This window comes from Anoplophora glabripennis, unplaced genomic scaffold, assembly GCF_000390285.2.
Source record: "Anoplophora glabripennis isolate ALB-LARVAE unplaced genomic scaffold, Agla_2.0 scaffold45, whole genome shotgun sequence".
NCBI classification, from domain to species: domain Eukaryota; kingdom Metazoa; phylum Arthropoda; class Insecta; order Coleoptera; family Cerambycidae; genus Anoplophora; species Anoplophora glabripennis.
Window position 1 is genome coordinate 927368 of NW_019416437.1, and position 23016 is coordinate 950383.

At 31.9% G+C, this 23016-nt stretch overlaps 1 protein-coding gene across 3 annotated transcripts in view; it reads left to right on the forward strand.

The window, feature by feature from the left end:
- LOC108917109 (AN1-type zinc finger protein 6) overlaps nucleotides 1–19441 on the forward strand; it is a 72002-nt gene extending 52561 nt beyond the window's left edge. For all 3 annotated transcript variants that reach the window (XM_018723551.2, XM_018723553.1, XM_018723552.2), the window contains 4 exons: nucleotides 8787–9007; nucleotides 9098–9226; nucleotides 9988–10198; nucleotides 15717–19441. In XM_018723551.2, coding sequence (XP_018579067.1) covers nucleotides 8909–9007; nucleotides 9098–9226; nucleotides 9988–10198; nucleotides 15717–15865 — 588 coding nt within the window. In that variant the 5' untranslated portion in view covers nucleotides 8787–8908 and the 3' untranslated portion in view covers nucleotides 15866–19441. The remainder of the gene's footprint in view (nucleotides 1–8786; nucleotides 9008–9097; nucleotides 9227–9987; nucleotides 10199–15716) is intronic.
- Nucleotides 19442–23016: the final 3575 nt, after the last annotated feature.

Here is a 23016-nt window from a genome sequence, read left to right on the forward strand (position 1 = left end):
ATTTATTTTGTATCATGAATTAGTGGATTTTATGGTATAAGCGGTCCTAATTAAGACTATAAAAAACCTGGCTGTTTTTTTTTTTATAAAAAATCTCGAAAATCGCGTTAGGCCGTAATTACCGTATGGATCATCATAACTGATTCAGCAAATAGACACTTTCAGAAGCTATTAAGATGCAGGGTGCACCTTAAGTGTGTACATATACTTTAAATGGAGAGTATTGTACGTACCTACATGTAATTTAAATGCGGGCATAATTCCATTAATGTCAAAACCCTGGTGGTTACCGAACTGAGTTCGGGGACCAGGATTCTTAACAGAGTCGTACTCTTCTCATTCTCCGTTTTCATTTCAGCTCTTTACTAGACATTCTTCCAGCTGTCCATGCTTTTATTTTCTGTATTTACACTAATAAGACACATGTTTACCTAACTAAAAATCCTCCTACATTTTTTTTTGGCTAACCCTAAATTTCCATTACGAGAAGTGTAAATTCAATTTTATTTTTTTAATACTTCTACGCCCTAAAAAATTTTAATTTTCGCAGACGTTGCAAGAACTATAGGCATATGCCTGATGGTAGCGCCAATTGGGGGCAAGGCACTTGCGGTGGAACAAGGCACTTACGTTGGAACGATAGACGACAGTGTTTTGCATAGTAGTGATACAGTGCCGTTAGGGGTGCCGCGCCACTTGCTGTTCGACGGCAACTGTCTGGAAGCAATAATTATTATTCTCATCAGACGGATAACTAAGAAATTCTGTCGCAAAACTGCTTTGTCGTCTGCCATCAACATCGGAAATTACTTTTAATTAAATTCTTTTTATTTCCATTTTTTTACCACTTAAAATACATATCGTCGTTTCTCGGATTTTTTACTTAAGAATTACAACAATTATTTTTAGTTTTACCGCGAACACATTTCCGCAAAAAAGAAGACGGCCGTGTTTTAACTAGATTATGCGGTTTGATGTTTATCGAATGTGCAGAAATTAACGCATTTTGCTGAAGATATACACTTGTCGCATTTTGAAGGCGCAATGACGATATACGCATATGGGGTTCATCCTTTATATAAAATATTTCAGTGGAATGGTTCTTAGTGGGCCGCACTTTATGTATGTGACTACTTATATTGATATTAACTCTTCGGGTCGTTTTAGTCCGGCTTAAAAAGAGAGAATTTTAATTGCGAATTAAAGTTGACATTCTGTCTTCAGTAGGATTTAAAATTTGATCTCATTGTGAGTTATACGAAAATATTTCACGGATGAACTAATTCGAACCTTGATATTTTTATATACCCTCATACATACTTATCTTCTTCTTCCTAGTTCAATTTCAACAGTTTTTTTGTGCACAGATGTACAGGGTGTGTCATTTAACACTCCCGCTGCCAATATCTCCGAAATGAAGAAACTTATTTTAGTTCCGGAAATTGGGGTTGTTATGTCTCTCGAATAGCTTCAAATAGTAGTTAAAACTGTTAGATCAAATCTTTCTGTATAGATGGCGCGGCGATACAAAAAAATTTTTTGATCCCTGGAATGTGGAAATGAAGTACATTTAATTCCGGTTGGTATTTTCAATAACCACTTAAGTAGATATTTCCCATTTTATTTGAAAAGAAGCCATTTTCAGTTATAAAATAAACCTGTTACGCAGTTTAATAAATCGAGAATAACTCCAAAACTATTAGTAAATCTATGTTATAAATATAATTTTAAATACATTGCGGGATCAGAAGCAAAAAAATCATTGGCGTATTGATTTTAGTTTTTTTTTTTTGAGGTTTACCATTCTTCAGAAAATTTCAAATTGTTGTGCCAATTATATCTTATCTTTTCTTAATTAACGTTGTATTTTTTTCTAAGCAATCGGTACTCGAGAAATTATTTAGGTATGGATATGAGTTTTGAACAAATTTTAGACAGCTGTCTTATAAAAAATGAAAATCATAATGGAAATGGCTCGTTTTTAGAATAAAATGAAACTATTATATTTTTCATAGAAATACCAACTGAAATTTAATGTCCAGTGTCCAAAATATTTAGTTAAAATTAAAATTTGGCAAAGTATTTTATTAACATCCTATATATATTCCCTTGTATCTATATATTTTTATATATTCTGTATTCTATTATTCTAAATACTGCCTTTTTAAAATGGAACCAAACAGATAAAAGACAAGCCAGTTTTTAAAATGGATCGTACGGTGCTACAAGCTGAAAGGCATAACGGTAACAGTTTAAATTTTAATGGTGCTGTGTGGACCCACTTTCAGCGATTGTGAGATCTCGCTCGCCATTGTAGGCGGGGGGTCAGGGAAAAGAGGAAGAGGTGAAAGCGGTATTTTTGGACAAGTTTTCGTCATGCGACTGGCTTGGAACTGCTTGGTAAACTTTGTTGCAAGGATTCCAAAACAGATTACACTCGGTGATTATTATGTATACTTGATTATAATTTTATACATATTATGCTCGACGTACTGTATACTGTGTGATTAGCGATAGGAAGAATTATAATTTTGATGCAATTATTCTATTTAATTTATGAAAGTATGAAAGTATTCTGTAGTTACTTAAAATTTATAAGTGAAGGCCAAAAACTAAAGTGACTGTAAAAAAATTTTAAATCTATTTATAAGATTGTCGTACTGGAAATTAACTTTTATAAATTGCAGAAGAAAGTATTTCAAAAAAAGATTGTTATTAAAATTATGATTTTCAACTATCGGTTAAATCTTAAATTTTATGTCTGCACCTCGATTGTGCTATGCAGTCATATATGATTGTAAAGGAAGGGGAAATAGCTGTTCAAAATTTATACTTTAAAATACCTACTCACTTTCATAACACCGGCACACTTAAAAATTGGTCTGTACCGATAGCCTTTTTGTGGTGAATTCATATCCGAAGTCTGTTAAGCTGCATTTCCTCCAGATTTTGCAAAAATCGCAAAATAATAGCGAAAATTCACCAAAAATGACGTTAGTGAGCGCAAAGAATTCGAATAAAATTTTTCATTAATCAAATGTGTTTCTTATGTACCTATTTTGGTACGCTGAACTCGAGTCGTAAATAAATAGCTGAAAATGGCAAAAAATCATATTAAGTAATGAGAAAATTGAGTGAGAAAATTTAAAAAGATGTTTTATAGATTGGATCGAGTGATCGAGTGTTCTTATAAATTTTGTCAAGTCAAATTTGAATCTAAAGTCCGTTGAGCTTCATTCTAGAAAACTTCTCTAAATTTTTTCACCGTCATTAATATGTTTTTTTGCCATTTTCAGCTTTGCGTTCTTTGCAAAATGTTTGAGGGGATACACTTGAAGGTAAAAAAAAATTTTCGACTTTTTTGCTCGATTTTTGTCGAATTTTTGCTATTTTTGGTGATTTCGCTATTATTTCGCGATTTTTGCAAAATTTGGGAGGGTGCAACTTAAAAGACTTCAGATTTCAATTAAGCACATCAAAACCCACTTGACCAAGTTCAGAACAAATTTTTTCGCATTTTTTGTGCTCACTAACGTGATGTTCGATGATTTAAGTTTTTATTTAACTTCACATGTTCGTTTGTATGTGTTTAGTTCAAATTTTGCAAGCCAAATTTGAACCACTTCCTCTAAACTTTGAAATGTTACATGCTTCTTCAGTTCTGATGACAATACTCTAAAATGAGGTGTTTTTGGAGAAGTTGATGGAACACTATAGTCTGTTTAGAAATGAAAGAGAGTAATAAAAGTTTATTATGTATGCAAATCGTAAATAAATGTACCTAGTACTGGTGCTTATATTCAATATTTTTATATTATGTATTATCGGTATAGATGAGGTGTACTTTTAAAAAAAAATTTGTGAGACCGGGTTGTACAATTTAATCCCCGACAATCCGTCTTTGTCTATGCCGCTTCAATTTCTCGGTCCATTTCTCTTATAAGTAAACAATATAAAAACAGCATTTCAAAACATGAGGCTACTTTAAGCATCATAACCGGGTTAAGAGGGTTTTTAGTAATTCAAATAAAATTATTCAATATTATTATCAAAATATTTATTTAAATTTAATGAATAGACTTTTATTCCACACAAAAATATATGTATTTTGAAAATTCAAATTATGGTGAGTAAATGTAGTGTTGTATAAATGTACAATAAAGAAAATAAAAAAGTAGGTATATTAAAATTCATCCTCTGAATATTCTGATGAATTATCTTCGTCTCCTAGATTGATAACGATAGGTTCCACAGTAACGTCAATTAAATTATCGAGTTCCCACATTTTCTCCTCTTCTTTTTGTACATGATGTATACATCTTTGCCAGTTATCTGCAGTTTCTCGTTCCAAGGAATTTTTTAACAAAATTTTCACGTCACTTAATTTAAACGTATTATTTCGCGCTACATCTTCTTTTACCTGCGTCCAGACTAATTCGCCCAATTTAGTGTTGGTATTTCTTTTTTAAAATAAAATGAGTGTACTTTTCAGCGAATGACATTTTTGAAGAAATCATCTATAACGACTTTTGACCTCCCTGTAGATGATTTTGGGGGATTTACAGTATCTTGTTCATTTTTTGTTTCCTTTAAAAGTCTGTAGATAGTCGATTTTCCAATCCCTGTCATTTTGCACTTTTCCACGATGCCGTCAACACTGTTGGTAGGATTTTGGTGTTTCAATGCATTAAATACATTTAATATAATAATCTTCTCATTCTGAGACAGCGCACATCTTTTCACGCTTTTAGCAGGTACGTAATCTGATAAGCTCGACATTTTACCCAAACAATATTATATCCACTGGCACAATAGTCACTAAAGACAAGTCGAATTTTACTCTACTGCACTAGCACGTCTTCGTATATTCAGCTCTAAGACGATTGATCTGTCACAATACACTGGCTCCTGCCCTATGATGTATCCAGTAAAATATACTAATGTACACCCATTACCTGTTAGCATTAGTGTTACCCGATAATTACCTGAAACGAAATATTACCACGCCCATGGCCGGTTCTTATCTCGGGGTTTTATTACTCTCTTTCATTTCCAAACAGTCTATAGTGTTATAGAAAAGGTACGATCTGTAAAAGAAGTTTTATGTAAATAGGAGTTAGATTGGAAAAATACATGTGATAATTCTGTTATAATAATTGTGGACAGTTTATTAGCGATTCAGTGGTTCGTTATTCCCAAAATTGTTTCTTTAAGGTACCCACGCGATTGAGAATCGCATCATACCTGTATGCGTGTAAACTAGTTCCACGGTCGTTTTCGCTGAATCTGTCGTGCGGTAACGGTTCTCTTATTTACATTTCTATTTGCATTAAATGCACGGGTACCGTCCGTTATGCGCTGTTCTGAAGGTTGATTTAAGTCTGTGATAAAATCGGATAGAGGTCGTGTAGAGTAGAGAACGTACACCATATAAAAGAATGTGAATCTGTTTGTGAAATGAAAAGTTGGTCAGTGTAACACTTGCTGCTTTGATAAAATATGTGGAGCAGTACAGACGGCTTGTACGGAATTGATCCGCGACGGAGATTGCTCGTCCAGACACACAATCGATAACGAAAGCTGAGAACCAGGAATTAGGTGAAATGGAGATCAGATTAGAATTTTTTGACCGTGGAGAACAAGAATTAATCATTCTTTGCTTTGGAAACTTTAAACATTGGAAACGATAATTACTCATTTTTTTCCTAAACTGATTTTTAAGCGATTTAAATAGTTGAACCTGAATAAATCTTTCCATCAAAAAATATTTCCGCTTATGATGGAGGACCGATTGTACGTGCTTATTATCGAACTGGCTTACACTGGATTTGAAAACCGCTGGTGTTTTGTGTTTACCAACAAACAAGTTCAGTATTACGTTTCAGACTTTCTATGTTAACACTAATGGCACTTTAGAATGCTCTGAACTTTCCATATAATTTTTTTCGAGGTTTCGTTTTATTTTGGAATATGTTTGTGTCTCCCCGCTTTCGATAAGACCTTATCTTGGATCGTGCCAACAGCAGAACGTTATTGTGAACAGTTAACAGTGGAATTTATCTTGTTTATGAGGCTTAGATATTGTAGCCAAGAGTTGCGTCAGCCAAAAAAAAGTAAAACCTGCTTGCACGCCCCTGTTGGATGTTACACCTGAAAAAGTATTTTTTCAAAATTAAATTACGTCAGTTTTCATGTGTCATAACAACTTTATTCTTCTGACAGATTTTCAACTTTTATTGTGTTTCAAGAACAATTATTCAAGAACACGTCTATAAAGTATGTTCTGTGTTGAATATGTGAATACGCTGTAACGTTGGTTTCAAATAGCGCCTTGCGCAAATGTATTTGTATGGAAGAATGTGTTTACAAAGTTTAGAAATGGTGTATGTATAAAATTGGGTAAACCTAAGTTGTGCACTTCTGCTGACTGTTAAGTAATTACCATATTCCTTTAGTAAAATATTTTACACCGTGTATTGAGATTGAGTAACAAGTGGTCCTATTTTTAAGACTGCGGTAAATGACGTCAATGGCGCCAACCATTTGCTGTGAATGTGTACGGTACAAGCCAAAAGTTGATTTTTCTGACACCTTTAAAGAAAATATCGTCATAGCATTTTGAATAGAGGCTGTTTTAAGATTAACACAAATTTCGAACAAAGATTAATTTAGTATTGAGTCAACTGACCAGGTTAATGTCTAATTGTAATCCATTTCTATCGAGACCCCCATACAGCGTTATTAGGTGAATCAGTTGATAGAGCTTCTACATGACGTCGCGTCGATTAGAATTTTTCCAAAGTAAATCGTAAATGGTGCTGCAATAAAAAATAATTTTTATTTCACTCTTGTATTTTAAGCAAATAGGATCCTATTAGAATTAGATTAGTATGTATTAGAAATGCAACATTTTCGAAAAATAAAACGAAGAAATTGGGGAAAAGTTCCTCCGTTTTTTTTCCGAAGTATTGGACAATTCAAATAAACTTGAAATAAAACCAAGCAAAAACATATGTTGCTGCAACAAACTTTTAATGAGATAAAAATAACATTTAAGCAAAATTAATATTTTCGGGATCGGAAATCCGGATTCGATGCTCTCATAATGAAATTACTCAAGGTCAAGCACAAATTGTCAAATTTAAAACGATAAAAAGAAACAGAATCTTAAATTTTCATGATTAGACTTTGAAAGGAAACTACATATAACAAACAATTCTCTATAACTAAAAAAACATTTAAAGATTTTTATAGAATCAAAAAATGTTCAGCATGTTATCAGGTCAGGAAATTTCACATAATCACACTGGATATCTACTAATTTTCTTCAAATTAAAAAAATAGTTATTTCTGCTTTTAATTTGCGTACTCTAAATCTTGTTTCAAGGATTTATTAATGATACAGATGAGAATAAACGAAACTAGTACACGTGTGCGTGCGTTCGTTAACATCAACATGAAAACGATTTCTCGTGTTAACCCTACAGTTGTGATTCCCTTCTCTCTAATTCTCATTAGTAGGGTTCATTCAATATTTTAGATATAAAAAATAAACCAACCATTGCTTAAAGATGGACTTAAGTTCATGGAAATTCAGATTTTAACATTATCTATACTGTCTATAATTATTTGTTTTTGAGTAGAATACTTACATGTATATTAGTCTGATATATTGATTTTAACGGTTTATTTACGATTACGAATATCATTGCTCATATCTGCAAAAAACAATTACTCTCACTTCTATTTCAAATCATATTAAATTTTGTTGTCGGTGTTGTAACAACAAAAATATTGTTTGTGTGATACGATATCACTGATACTTTTACTTTTATAGGAGATATATTTAAACAACAAATAAACGATAAAAAAACCACAAAAACCTGAGGTTTAAAACCCATTGTGTGCCCGATTCTCGTAGGCTGCAAAACGCTAGGAAAAATTTATTATATGAATATCACGTCAACAACGATTTTATAGTACTTAGGTCTTTTGCGTCGCATCAACGTCAACAACAATCGGCATTGTTTACGTATCTGCTGCCCAGTTTTATTTTAATATCTGAACTACAGACAAATCCTTTATTGAATAAATTCTAAACTGTCTGAAATATAAATTATAAAATTCCCTAGTCGAAAAATATCGTTTTTATAACGTTCTTTAAGTAATTGCTGTGTTTTTTGTTACCATGAAAAAATCGTGTTTGGTCCGAGATTAAATTTAAAGACCTACAAACAATTTCCACATAAAAAAGGTTTTAAACATTTGTACCTATGTCCGATGTAAAAACAAAAACATTTAGTTTTAATCTAAACCAAACAATGAAATATTTTTTTGTTTGCTCTTGAACAAAAGTTTAAGGACAGAAGTAATTTGTTCACATTAGAAAATGTTATCCATTCTGGGTCAGTATTTCAAAGAATATATTCCAAAATGAATACAAAATTTTTTGGTAGCCTGCATATTTCTAAATATAAGAAGGAGAAATGAAAGACGTTGGGTGGGCATTGAAAATAAATGTGTCTACACTAGTTGTTTGCGGACAAATGTTTCTGATTAATATTTTTGTTTTTCGTCCTGGATGGAAAACAAAAAACAAATAATGCATTTGTATATGTTTATAAACAGTTTTTGTACATATTTTTGTATTGCATGCACAAGCAAGTACGTGTGTAGTAGATCTAAACTCGGCTCAAGTCGCTATTGCGAAAGTTTCTTTTTGATTTAATAAATCAAATTGAGCTATTTTTGATGTATGAAATTCAGTACATTTTGTTTTGTTTCAGATTAGTACCTCTGAATTTCTTTGGTGACAGGGTAACCACTCCGACTAACTGAGTGATTTTGTTCGTACAACTGATTCCATCAAGGACTTCTTTATTGGTGTCTTTATCACGTTTGGGGCGCCATGGAGCGTGAATCTAACCCTATGCAGGCCTTGTGCCGATCAGGATGTGGTTTCTACGGCAGTCCGGCTACAGATGGTCTCTGCTCGCTTTGCTTCAAAGTAAGGATGTATTAAAAAAAACGAGGATTACTTAAATTGAAAATCAATTCTTCGTTAATTGTGATATCTAAACGTAGTTTTTTCTTCTAGGAAAACCTAAAGAAGAAACAGCAGCTACCAACAACACCTACATCTCTGAGCGCTCTTAGAGAGACGGCGACAGCGCACCATACCATTAGTCATCTTCCATCCTCACCCGTTAGTGATCTTCCTATTGAAGTAAGTTTTGTTGTGATCGATATAACTGACTTATAGACACCTTTGCTGAATTGCTGTACATTAAAGTGATTTACGTTTTACCGATCTTCCATAATAATTCTACATTTGATAGATACACAATAATGAATCATATGAATAATGCTGTTAATAGTTTAAGTGAATCAGTTAGCACAGATGGCAGTGCTTACGTATTTTCTGTGCGTGTTATTGTTGTAGCTAAGTTAGGGAAATTTTAAATCATTTCATTAGCTCTATGAAGAACTTGGGTAGCCTGCAAATGAAATCCAATTCAAATATGTCTTTTTATGAAAGAAAAGTAAAGGACACTGAGTAAGCGAACAAAATTAAATTTTAAACTTGTTTTCTCTCTCTTCCTTTGAAGTCATGGTAATCCCAGTTCTTCATAAGAGATCGCTTTGTTACCCGCCCCCCTATACAAGGACGTTTGCTATGGAAACGACGACGGATGCAATGTCCACCGTGACATTTCACCTCAAAATTCATAGTCCGCATTTATATGTCATCATCTGATCACAAAATACAAAAACCATCCTCATCATCCTCCGCCAATAGCCCGGACAGTAGGGAGAGCAACTTATTTCCGTCCGACGGCCTCGGCGCCGCCTTCGACAAAGATGCCGGCGACGGCGGCGAGAATGCCGATAACGACATTTTCGTAACCGCCGACGTCGAGAGACAGCAGGTGGAACGACGGAGGTTCGAATTTACGCCTTTCATTTTTCTTGTATTTCTTCCCGCAGGCCGCCGAAGAGTGCTCGAGTCAGACGCAGGCAGCACAGCAGGCCGTCAGCGCCGCCGAAAACATCGCCGCCGCCGCCGTAGCCGCAGCAGCGGCCGCCGCCGCAGCGTCCGCGGTGACCGACGCAGGGTGCGACGACAAAGATAGCGACAAGGACGCCAAGAAGAAGAAGAACCGATGTGCCACCTGCCGCAAGAAGGTCGGGTTGACAGGTGAGTTCTGCTGCTGCTGCTGTTTGTTAAAAATCGAGGGGATTGTATTGAACCAACTTTTATATTGTGCGTATGAAACGGAAATTTACATAAAAATAATATAGATATGTATATGTATACTAAATATCACTTCATTTGATGAGATTTTAGGAGCATTTTTAGAATTAATTTGAATTGACTTAATAATACAATAAGTAAAATAATAATTAAAAAAAACATGTCAAAATAAAATGGTGTGCATATTTCATATATATAAAATATTAGTGATTATTTTCGACAGTATCGCAGACGAATCTGAAATTATTTTTGTGCTTTCGAATCTAGCTTTCGTTTTTTTTTTAAATAACGTCGACACGTATTTATTTGTATATAATTTTGTATTTTTAAACTGAAATTTGCATCTCTTCCGCTATGCCGTAAAAATTTCTGTACTTTCTCATCCGTTTGCCGTCTTTGTCTGAGGTGTGTGGAGTAATACGCTATTGAATATACGATTTTAAAAGGAACTATGACGTTCAAGATATTTTTTACATGAATCAATCAAATGGTCATTTTAGATGAAAAACCGCGGAGGGCTGTTAAATTAGAGGGTGAAAATGTACCCCTTTCAGTTTCTTAATTGTAGCTCGAAAACGAAGCAAAATTTCGCTATAGTTCATAGGAAAAATTATTTAGAGAATTGAATTTCCCATCGAAGTAGCTTATTTAAAAAATTTAAAAGGAAAACTTTATGCAAAAAATCGTTATTAAACAATTTGAAAAAAGCAATAAATTCGATTTTCTGATATTTTTTACTTTTTGTGCCTCTAGGTTTTTTTTGAGTAAAGATAGGTATAGGCATTACTTCATAGAAAAAAAAGTAGATAGAAGTAGAAAATTGACATATATGGCAGCTCGAACTTAGCCAATTTTTAGAAAAAATGGCTGAATTTGAGTGGTTATGTATCAGTCAATTTTCATCCAAAAATACTTTACAACCTCTTGTTTTGAAGGAAATTTTATTTATTTTTTTTCTATGAAGCAATGCCTATACCTATCTTTACTCAAAAAAAAACTAGAGGCAAAAAAGCAAAAAAAAATCAGAAAATCGAATTTTTTGCTTTTTTTCAAATTATTTATTAACGATTTTTTTGCATAAAGTTTTCCTTTTAAATTTTTTAAATAATCTATTTCGATGTGAAATTCAATTCTCTAAATAATTTTTCCTATGAACTATAGCGCAATTTTGCTTCGTTTTCGAGCTACAATTAAAAAACTGAAAGGGTTTTCACCCCTATCTCCAATTTCCACCCTCTAATTTAATAGCACTCCGCGGTTTTTTCATCTAAAATGACCCTTTGAACGATTCATGCAATAAAATTGCTTGAACATCATAGTTCCTTTTAACCCTGTTTTTTTTATATAATCACTAGCCATAAGGAGTACTGCAAACTTCCTTTTCTTGCACATTCATGCGAGTTGCGTGATATGGAATAAACAATATATACCTAAATAGATATAAATAACCTGGAATGGTAAAGCAAATATTCCTTTTTTTTTATTCTGAACCCAACTCTTCAAACAAGTGTAATTAAGCCATGTGGGTTATTTCAAGATATCCTCAGATTTCTACATAAAGTTCGGCTATTTTGTTATTTTCTATATAAACAATAACTTGACCTAACTTAACTTTATGAAGGATATTATTTGTTCAGAAAAAGTTAGGTTACATGCGCATAGAAATAAATTTGCGATACTTAACCTTATTATAGGGGATGACATATGAAAAATGGAAATTCGATTATTACGACGCATTGACGTTACGAAATGGAAATGGCCGATGTAATTCCAGGGAATAGTATGTCTGTATTAAATAAATTAATTTTTCCTTCAAGTTTCTCAAAAATTTTCTCAGAAATTACTAAAGCTCTAATTACATGGGTTTTAAAAGTTGTATAGATTATACAATGTTGTATAGTGAGGGTTCGAGGGTTGTATTAATTTTGGAAAAATTTTCTCAAATTGAGTGACTATAAAAAATAATTGCAGATTCGTATCCAGCACCCTCATAAATAGGCTAGGCAAAGTTTTTATGTTGTATAGTAAATAATTATTAAATCATTTTTTAGAGGTTATTATTGCAAATAAAAATATGTCTACAAAATTTTCATCTTTATTTTATTCAGTACCTAATGTGATGTTTCTTTTGCATATCTATCTAATCAGTTAATCTCATTTGTTGATAACGAATGCTAATTTACGTTTTTTATGATAAGTAATAGGGTAGTTACATTTAAAAACTCGGAAACATTCATTCTATGAAATTATACACGGTGTCCCACGAGGTAGTGCACAAACAGTTAAGCATTTTTACTTGGAAATGTTGAAAATATTCATTCTTTGTAATTATACAGGGTGTCTCATGAGGTAGTACACAAACAGTTAAGGGTAGATTGTACAATTATTTCATGAAAATATTAAGCTTCGCTTAAATTGAATTTTAATTATTTGTGTTTTAAACACTTAAAAAATATATTTATGTGTTCGTCCTGGACTCCAAAGTATTTTTTAAAACATGAAAATTAATTATTCAGTTTTTTTCTTGTAAAAAATGTATTTTCTTAAACATCTATTTCAAGATAAGTAACGTATTTACATTCAGATGTTTGCTTTTCATTTAAATAAATCAATCAAAACAATATTTGCATTTTGAAATTTGCAATTTGCGACTGTATGAACCCAGATGCAGATGGTCTACTTGTTTAACCAAATGATACAAAAAGTAAAAAATTAACAGCAAAATTTTGATAGTCGCATTTTTTGCCACTCCTGAAAAATTTGCATATTGATTTATCCTTATCCTCTTCTTCAATTACCAGCTTAATTTTGTTAGTACTAAATATAAAGAGTGTCCCGAATTGCGGACACCAAACTTATTTGGGGAGCACCTCGAAATAAAAAAAGTTTATATAAACATGGGCTGCAAAATGCTTTGTTTTTGAGATGGTGTTCAAATTAAAGACAAATCACATTTATGTAAATATCTCTTAATATTGTTCCGAAACGTGTTATAAATAAAATATCAAAAAATCAACTCGATACTAGTTGGGAAACTTTGTTAAAACAATGGTCAAAATTATAGAAAAGTGGTTTTTTGACTCGATCAGCTTATTCATAGAGAAAAAAGGTTTATACAAAAAAGGTAGGTATTAAATAAATCTGTAAAATAAGACAAGTCCGATTAAATTCTGATAATTTGTTTATGCGCAAGAGCTCAAGACTGGTCGAAATTGTCCGCTTTTTTCAATTGCTAATAATTAATGCAATTTTCATCGCAGACACTTGTAATTCAGGATTTTTGACGCTTTTTGCACCCTTAATAAGTGGTAAAAATTTCAGCCCAAAAGCTTCATTAGCTTGACGTTGGCGGAATTTATTATTATTATCTAAGAAGATGCTATTTTCAAATCATTTTTCCCAAGCTCACAGGCGTTGTAGGGTTTCAATCATTAGTTGTTTTTGTACCTAAATAGTTATATTGACATATGCATTTACTGACAATTTAATTTTTCAAATTTAATTTGTTAAAAAATGACTGAAAAAATGTTAATATTTATTAAATTGTTAAGCGCGCATGCTAAGCCTCGCTCTCCCCATTCGTTCGCTAGACCAAGTAATAGAACGCATCGCCGCTATCTACTTTTTCGCAATTAAATAGTTGAATTCACCTTAATGTTAATGTAGGACATGAAAATATAGCTCTTAATGTATACTCTCTCCAAATTTCGGCTCTTAATATTAATAATTAAGGTCTGCGATTAAATAAAAAAAAAATATATCAGCTAATCAACTTACGATTTTTTTTTTTTAATTCGAAGAAAACTAAAATATAGAGGTTACTATTTTATTTTATAATAATTACCTATCTTAACAATTTAATAAATATTAACATTTTTTCAGTCATTTTTAAACAAATTAAATTTGAAAAACTAAATTCTCAGTAAATGCATATGTCAATACAACTATTTAGGTACAAAAACAACTAATGATCGAAACTCTACAACGCCTGTGAGTTTGGGAAAAATGAATTGAAAATAGCATCTTCTTAGATAACAAATTCCGCCAACGCCAAACCAATGAAGCTTTCAGGCTGAAATTTTTACCACTTATTAAGGGTGTAAAAAGCCTCAAAAATCCTGAATTACAAGTGTCTACGATGAAAATTGCATTAATTATTAGCAATTGAAAAAAACGGCAATTTTCGACCATTTTTGAGTTCTTGTGCATAAACGAATTATCGGAATTTAATCAGACTTTTCTCATTTTATAAGCTTATTTAATACCTACCTTTTTTGTATAAACTTTTTTCGCTATGAATAATAGTTTTTTTACGCGAGTCAAAAAACCACTTTTCCATAACTTTGACCACTGTTAAAACAAAGTTTCCCAACTCGCCTCGAGTAGATTTTTTGATATTTTATTTATAACAGGTTTCCGAACAACATTCCGCAGAGAAACTTCTAATAGTAGTTTTTCCCGAAACAGGCTCTTTCATGTCTATAATGACTGTGCTATAGGTGTTTCTAAGTGGCTCCAATTAAAAAAAAAAACTAGTTTTGAGTTTTGATTATTTTTTGGTTAGAAACATTAACCAGAATTAAATTCACAAAGTATTCAGTGGCATAGAAACACAAGAAATGTTTATAAATGTTCTATTTTTTTTTTAATTTCAACACTCAAAAAACAAAACCTAACTTTAATGGACATTTTGTATTTTGAGATGATCTGTTAGAATATATTCATGAGAAATTCTTTTTGACTTGAACACCTAGATTTTGGAAATTATGGATTTTCAGACCATTTTGCAAAATAAACTTCATGGGCTTTTATCTGTTGATGCTACCTTGAAATATAGTCCACATACAGTATTTGTTGATAGGAAGTGATACAGGGGTCTTCTCGGAATTGTATCTCAACAAATATTGTACACATTGTATTTTGAGACACCGTGTTTAATTAGAATATTAAAAAATCTGTATATGCAAATTCTCAACAAGATTTAATGTATTACGTTTTTCTATTCATATTATTATTACTATTATTATTANATGTGAAATAATTATGCTGAAATAGTGGAAAGAACAGAAAAATCTAGTTCGAAATCGTAGCAAAATTTTTAATTCCTATTTAGATCATACTTCAACAGTGTTTCTAAGTAAGATATGTATAAAATTATGTATTATTATTATTATTATTATTATTATTATTAATTGTGAACTGTTATGATAATATTAAAGAAATAGTAAATTAATTGAGATATTATCCCCAGTGATGTGAAAAAATGCCGCTAGGGGTTGACTTGACAGGTATTTGGTTAGTGCCAGGCACAGTAAATGTTACTGTGTTATTATTTGTCGAGTCGCGTGGCCCAATGTGCGCCAAGATTATGAGAGCTGAGGGGATTATATTTTCACTGGCGAAATTGACAAAATTTCGCAGTTGCCACAGAGGTACTTATAAGATTTTTTTATGTCTTTAGGATTTGAGTGCCGCTGCGGAGGACTGTTCTGCGCGATCCATCGGTACAGTGACAAGCACGACTGTAGTTTTAACTACCGAGAGATGGGAGCTCAGGAAATTAGACGTAACAATCCCGTGGTCGTTGGTGAAAAGATTCAGAAAATCTGAACCCCGCCACAAGTGTGCCATGCACCTAAAACAAAGTGATTACGGACGCTGACCAATTTGGGTGCTATCTAGTGTAAAAGACTCAAGTGAATAAATATTCAACCAAGCTGTCGCTGGGTACTGCGACGAGCCCAGTGGCACAGTACTTTATTACAACAATTGCCACTCAAATTCTATTCTTTCATTTAGTTTTATTTCAGTTAATAAATTTATAGGTATATATGTCATTTTAGCTTCTTTGTTGATTGTGTATATAGTCGATTTATTATTTACCGTGAGCCGGGGGGCGTCCTATATAGCGTCCCGGCACTTGCAATCTAATCTAATACAGGAGTAGACTTTTTGTTTTGTGCTTCCGTTGACCAAAGGCATGCAAAGTTTGCTGACTTTCGCTTTATAATTAGTTTAATTGTTATTGATTGTTTTTTTTTATCAACTTGAGTGCTTTGCATGTCGGCGGCCAATCGGAACCTATGGAACAAGGTTAAATTAGTTAATCGTTTCTTCTTTTACGAGCAGTTTTATTTTATTGTGCAAATATATAGTGATATGGACTTTTATTGGGCCGGATAAGGTAGATGTTTTGTTTCAATGTTGCTGTCACCGTGCGAGGTTTAAACACAAGTTCGGTGTGTCGTCGTGGTGTACTCTTGAGTGCGTAGGTTCTTTTGATTCGGGAGTGTTGATTAAGTTGTTGCATTGGATTAATCCGTATCTGTTACCAAAGGGAAAGGAACGTCTTGGGTTTGATTTACGTGTCGCTAATATCGCGGGGCGGGTTGGAAATATGTCGTCGACGCTGTTAGGGGCACTGTAGTGTTTAATATCGGTCTTTTTTTTTTCGTTAAACATTTTTTATTTGGTATTACCGAACACGCTTTCATTCATTCACTGGTTTGGTATCGGCTTTGTGCGTTTAAGAGTTCAACTTGTATCCAAAAGGAAGCTGAGTCGGTTTGCTAAAAAGTGTAAACCTGAAACTGCGAATTAATTTTTATTGACCACCGCAGTTACCAAATTTTTCACTTCCGATTTGACCGACAGTTTTAGTGAAAAAAAAAAAGATAATAAAATATACAGATGGTCCAAATTTTGTGACACAGAAGCAAAGCACACTATGGTAAAAAAACATTGAAAATTATGAAACTTTCTTAAACTGATCATTTGGGCCTGTTTACAGAGCTGTCTAAAAGGTATAGTAAAAGTCTCTTCAAAAAAATAATCTCATATTATTTTCATAGATAAAATTTAATAAATCGAAATTTTTTAAATTACCTTTTACAATTTTTAAATGAGAGTTGTGGTATTCGAAATAATTACAATTTTCGATACCTCTGCAGTTAAAAGCAATACATTAGTGCATAAATTAATTAGTAGGCCCTGGGTGACAACTTCAATTGTTTCGAACAAGTGACAGACGAGGAATTTTTGTACACCTTTGATGCAATTTGTCCTTAAAATTTTTGATGGCAGTTCTGATTTTCTAAATAATTACAATTTTCAATACCTGCAGTAAAAAGTAATACATTAGTACACAAATTACTTACTAGGTAATATTTAGGCCGTGGGTGACAATTTCAATTTTTTCAAATAAATGAACTATTTTTTAAACCTATTGATGCAATCTAGTAGCATACAATTTGTCTGCTATACATTTTTAACGGCTGTTGTGATTTTCGAAACAATTACAATTTTCAATACCTCTGCAGCAAAAAGCAGTACATTAGTGCACAAATTAATTAGTAAGCCCTGGGTGACAATTTCAATTGTTTCGGACAAATGAATGAACTATTTTTTAAACTTTTTTATGCAATCTAGTACAATTTGTCTGCTATACATTTTTAACGGCTGTTGTGATTTTCGAAACAATTACAATTTTAGTAGGCTTTGGGTTACAATTTCAATTGTTTCAAATAAATTAAAGATGAGCTGTTTTTATAAATTTTGCAATCTAGCGGTATGCAATTTGTCTGCAAGATCTGCTGTAAATTTTTAATGGGAGTTGTGTTTTTCAAAATTATTACAATTTTCGATACTTCTGCAGTAAAAACCAATATGTTAATGCATAAATTAATTACATAGTAGGCCTTGGGTGAAAATTTCAATTGTTTCAAGTAAATGACGGATGAACTATTTTTATAAATGTTCTTTTGATGCAATCTTAACGGTATGCAATTCGTGGTCGGGTTGAACCGGAAAAAATATTTTTCAACCTGTCTTTAGAACAGAAAACAGCAATTTGGTAAAGATAGTTTATGCTTAACTGTCATCACTTTGAAACAATTTGATGTCAAATCTACAAAGCCTACTGATTAATTTATGGACTAATGTTTTTATTTTTATTTTTTTGTTATTGCAGAAATTTCGATAATCGTAATTATACCTCATATAAAAAAACTTAGTTGAGATTTTTTTTGGACATGACTAAATACAAAAACAATACAAGTAGTTAAGAAAAAACTATTTTTTTATAAAAGTGACCCCACTACCCCTACATCTATGCCACTGATTATTTTACGTTTTCAGTGAAAGGAACTTGTACTACACCTTCAAGTTTATAAAGTGTTCATTTTAAACCGTGCCAGATTCGTTAGAAATTCTTAAATTTTATTTTAGCAATTTGCAGAGCCGTACTTTCATAAACAGGCCCAGCTGACTAAAAAAGAAAATGCTCATAATTTTCCAATCTTATCTAATATACTTTGCTACTTACAGTTATGAATCACCCTGTATACATAACTTAGTGAATCGAAGAGGAATTTTTTAAAACAATTTTATCTATTTCAAGAGCACAATTTTAAAAATAATTGAAAATTTTCATTTGTAGTTTTAGCTTTGTTATTCCATAGCAAAATTTTATATTTAGTGTAAAATTCTGGTCAAAACTGCTACCGTTTAAAAATATTTAATTGAGAAAAATGATGTAAAGAGCTTTGGTTGGTTATAAGTATCAAATAAGACAGTTTAATTCTGACCTAAAACTTAAAACCTTGAGGAAATATTAACATTTGGCAAAATTAATTGAAGAAAAATAGTGAATCGCGAGTCGAAGTTTAGCGTATGGATTAAATTGTGTTATTACAAGGCGAAGTTGGTTTCTTTGTAGTTTTCCACGTATTAATCTAAATGTTAGTTTGTGTAACGTTAAATTCAGCAAATGCTTACTATCGCTTTAAGACGGCGGTTCGTTCTTGTATAAATAGAATCTAAGCAAAGACGAATTGTTCTGGAAAGGGGATTTAACAAAATTGTTGTACATAGATTATCGAACTGTCATTTTGAAGGTGGTAACTGTTTTTCTCTGATCAACACTAATATTTTCAGCGATGGTTGAATATTGTTAAGACGTGGTTTGTATTTTATCAAAACGGTTGATTTTTCTTGTAAAGTGCACACTTCCATTGTACATAGTTTTTGAGGCATAAAAAATGTGCAGAACGATGTTTTGTAACCGGAATGGTTTTCCTTTAACTTTTAAACGATCAGTTGATTAGATACAAACTGTTTACATATTATTATTATTATATTACTTAAGTAATGCCGTGTGGCAATGTCTAATAAATCTATTATTAAATGTGTTTTCTTTTATTAAAAACAACCTATCTCGATATTTTTCTTATAGAGATAATAATTATACAGCAGGACAACTTGCCGTTCCAGGACAAGAAGACGATGAGGAACCCTCCCAAAAAAATTAAAATTCATGGTAGTTTTAAGATTTTTTATTGCTTGCGCTGATTTTAGTCCCATGGTTTTTTGGGTAGTTGTGAGACATCCTATACACTTGGTTACCATCAGTTACAGAATTACATTGTAATTCCTCGGCCTTCTCTAGAAATCTTGGACCTGCCCTTGTTCTAGGCTATATGGTCTAAGGATCTGCCCCCACAGAGTCTAGGCCGAGAACAGGTCAGAGCTAAGGTTAAGGAAGTGCATTGTAAGTCTAACTGGTGATGATCAGGTACATAGATCTTGTCATAATATCTAAAGTAGTATATTTTGAATGATAAAAATGTTAGAAAAAATATTTCATATGGTGTGGGAATTTTAATTATTTTTCAATTTATGTTAAAGTAAGGATTTTCTCTTGGCTTAGCCGAAACAAGGATATTTTTAAAGGTTTTCTCAATAAAAATATCAAAGTTCTGTACATATCTAAAAACAAGATGATTATAAAACTGAAATAAATTGATATCGCTGGTCAAATGTCGGAATCAATAGAGTAATTTTTGAAAGGAAACTACTAAAAAATTATTTCTTGTGTAACGGTTTATTTTAAATTGAACAAAATATACAAGTAGTAAAAATAGTATTTGCTACATAAGATAAAATAATTATTACAAATCGATAAACACAAAAGCGAATGTGAGACTGAATATTAATGGGACACTAAAAGTAAATCGACAACTATCAATGTTAGCAAAAGTATCATTAAGACTAACATTTTATTGACAAGAAATCTCTCATTTAGTAAGAGAATGATAGAACAAGTAGTAGATCCATCCAAGAAGTCACGAAGCACACCGCTAAACTAGAGCAATTTTAATTTTTCGCATTGAAATATCACTGGGAACGTGTAAACATCAGAAAATGTGGCTTTCCTATTTTGTCCAGCAAAGTGTAAAGATACTCAATAACTGTTATCAATGCATCTGTTAATAGTTTCCAAGAAGTATCGTGCGGGGTGTGAATGTTTACAATACTGTAAGCGATTTTCTGTATGCTCCACGGGTGTGCAAAATTCGGGAATAAACGTGGGAGGTAAAAATATGATTTTTTTTTCCTCATTTTGAATATATTGTCAGTTGTCTTATGCCCTGAATAATATTTATATAAGTGGTACGAGATATAGTTTCTAACTTGCTTGGATTTCTAAAAAAAAAATTACAAAAAATTGCACATATAAACGCCCCCCTTTAAGGAAAATTCGCTCGATAAATGCTGGAAGTTATTTATCTGATTTGAATTTTTTTTTAAATATTGTTTTGCAACTGAAAACAACCCTAGGCTAAAAAATGCATGATAACATTTTGCCTGTATTGTTTTTATCAAAATAACGTGTACCATATGGTAAAAATTAATTAGATTATTTTTAGTGGCGACATTTTTCTAAAAATCAAATTTCCTTAAAATGTTCAACCACTCAAAATCTTTTTTAGTTTACATATTCACATTCGTTGGCAAAATGCAAGGAAATGTACGAATATGAATGCAAATGCAAATTCTAAATTTGATGTAAATAATTTGAACTTGGGAATATACTGGGTGATTGGTAAGTCTATGCATTCCTTGCAGGAGGTTATAGTGCAAGTGATTTGTGATATATTTCCTTAATATACCATATTCCGAAAACGCTTAGTTTCTGATCTATAGGGTGATAAAATTTTAATAAAAAAATGCAAATTTATAAATATTGCGGAAACTGCTCAGAATATTTTAATGAAATTTTACAAGCCTTGACAATAACAATACATGTTTTACCATAATAATATTGTTTTTAGTTCCACCAGTGGCGTGCGCACAGGCACGTCTGGATATTTTTTAAGGAAAAAAATGATACGCCACTGATTTTTCTTAAAATAAAAATTATTTTTGAATTTCTTGTTCAATTTGGAAGAGAGAAGGTATCGTGACTTTTTCTTATGATACACCATTTTTGAGTAAATTGTAATCCGGTTTCAATAATTTGAAAAATAGCAGAAGTTATGCACTCAGTTTTTTTTGTACCAATTTTATTACAGAAAATTATTCCTCGCAGTTAACATCAGTCTAAAAAAATTTTATCAGTTTAGATTCACAATTTACTATCTAAACAGAAATTAGCAAGTTGGCTGTGCACTCGTTTTTGTTATTGTTTGACAAAATTAATAATAGCTGTCACTTTGAGTGTGAAGCAGATTTTTCAAATTATTGAAACCAAATTACACCATACAATAAATCGTTCTTATTTTTTATTACTCGAAAACGGTGCGTCATAAGAAAAACAGTCAAGATATCTTTGCTCTTTCAAATTGAACAAGGAATTCAAAAATAATTTTTATTTTAAGAAAAATCAGTGGTGTATCATTTTTTCTTTAACAATATTTAGAGACGTGCCAGTGCACACTCCACTGGTGAAACTGAAAACAATATTTTTATCGTAAAACATGTATTGTTGTTAACTGCCAAACCTTGTAAAATTTCAATAAAATATTTTGAGCGGTTTCCGCAATATTTATAAATCTGCATTTTTTAATTAAAAGTTTACCACCCTGTAGATCGGAAACTAAGCGTTTTCGGAATATAGTATATTAAGAAAATATATCACAAATCACTAGTACTATAGCCTCCTGCAAGAAAAGCATCGACTTACCATACACCCTGTATATAAATATTCAGAATTTTGCTCTCTTGTTGCAATATGTACTATTTCCATTGATTTTATAAGCCATGTGTGTATATCTAATGCTATTTTGTAGTGATACAGGATGTTTCAGGAATAACTGGACAAAATTGTAGTTTGATTTCAGGTGGTCACAATAAGAGAAGCTTTGTTATTGAAATTGTGAAAATAAATTATAGAATTATTATGTTCCAATTATTATTATAATTAGGAATGTCAGTAATCGCCAAAATTTTAATTTTCATGTATTTACACTGCCTCCTAGATTTTTAAATTAAAACAGACTTGATAAACTTGAAATTTATTTAAACCTGTATAAAAAAATATGCAGCATTATAAATTGATGAAAGTTGAGATACTGGATTTTAAAGGATTCAGTTTCAGTCTGATAGATTTTAATTTAAAAAAATCCAATTATTTTCTGGCCACCTCATTTAAAAAAGAACATAGTAAGCCATGTATTGTTAACTGATTAGCATAATTAATTTAGCAAGTCCATTAGAAGGCCAAGATCTATAGAAAAAAAATAAATAAAACAAATCCTGTCCTTAAAAAATTGTAAACGATAAATGTACCACATTTGCGTAGTAAAAATGTAATTTTTTTGGAATCAACGGTATATGATTTTCCATAACATATTTTGTTTTACATTATGAGCATTATATTTCCGTCATTAAAGTTCTTGAAAGCGTTGTGTCGGGGCTGTCAAAATTGTAGTGCACCAGACCAAACCACCTCTTCATATTGTGATGACTCCCACAGCCTGAAT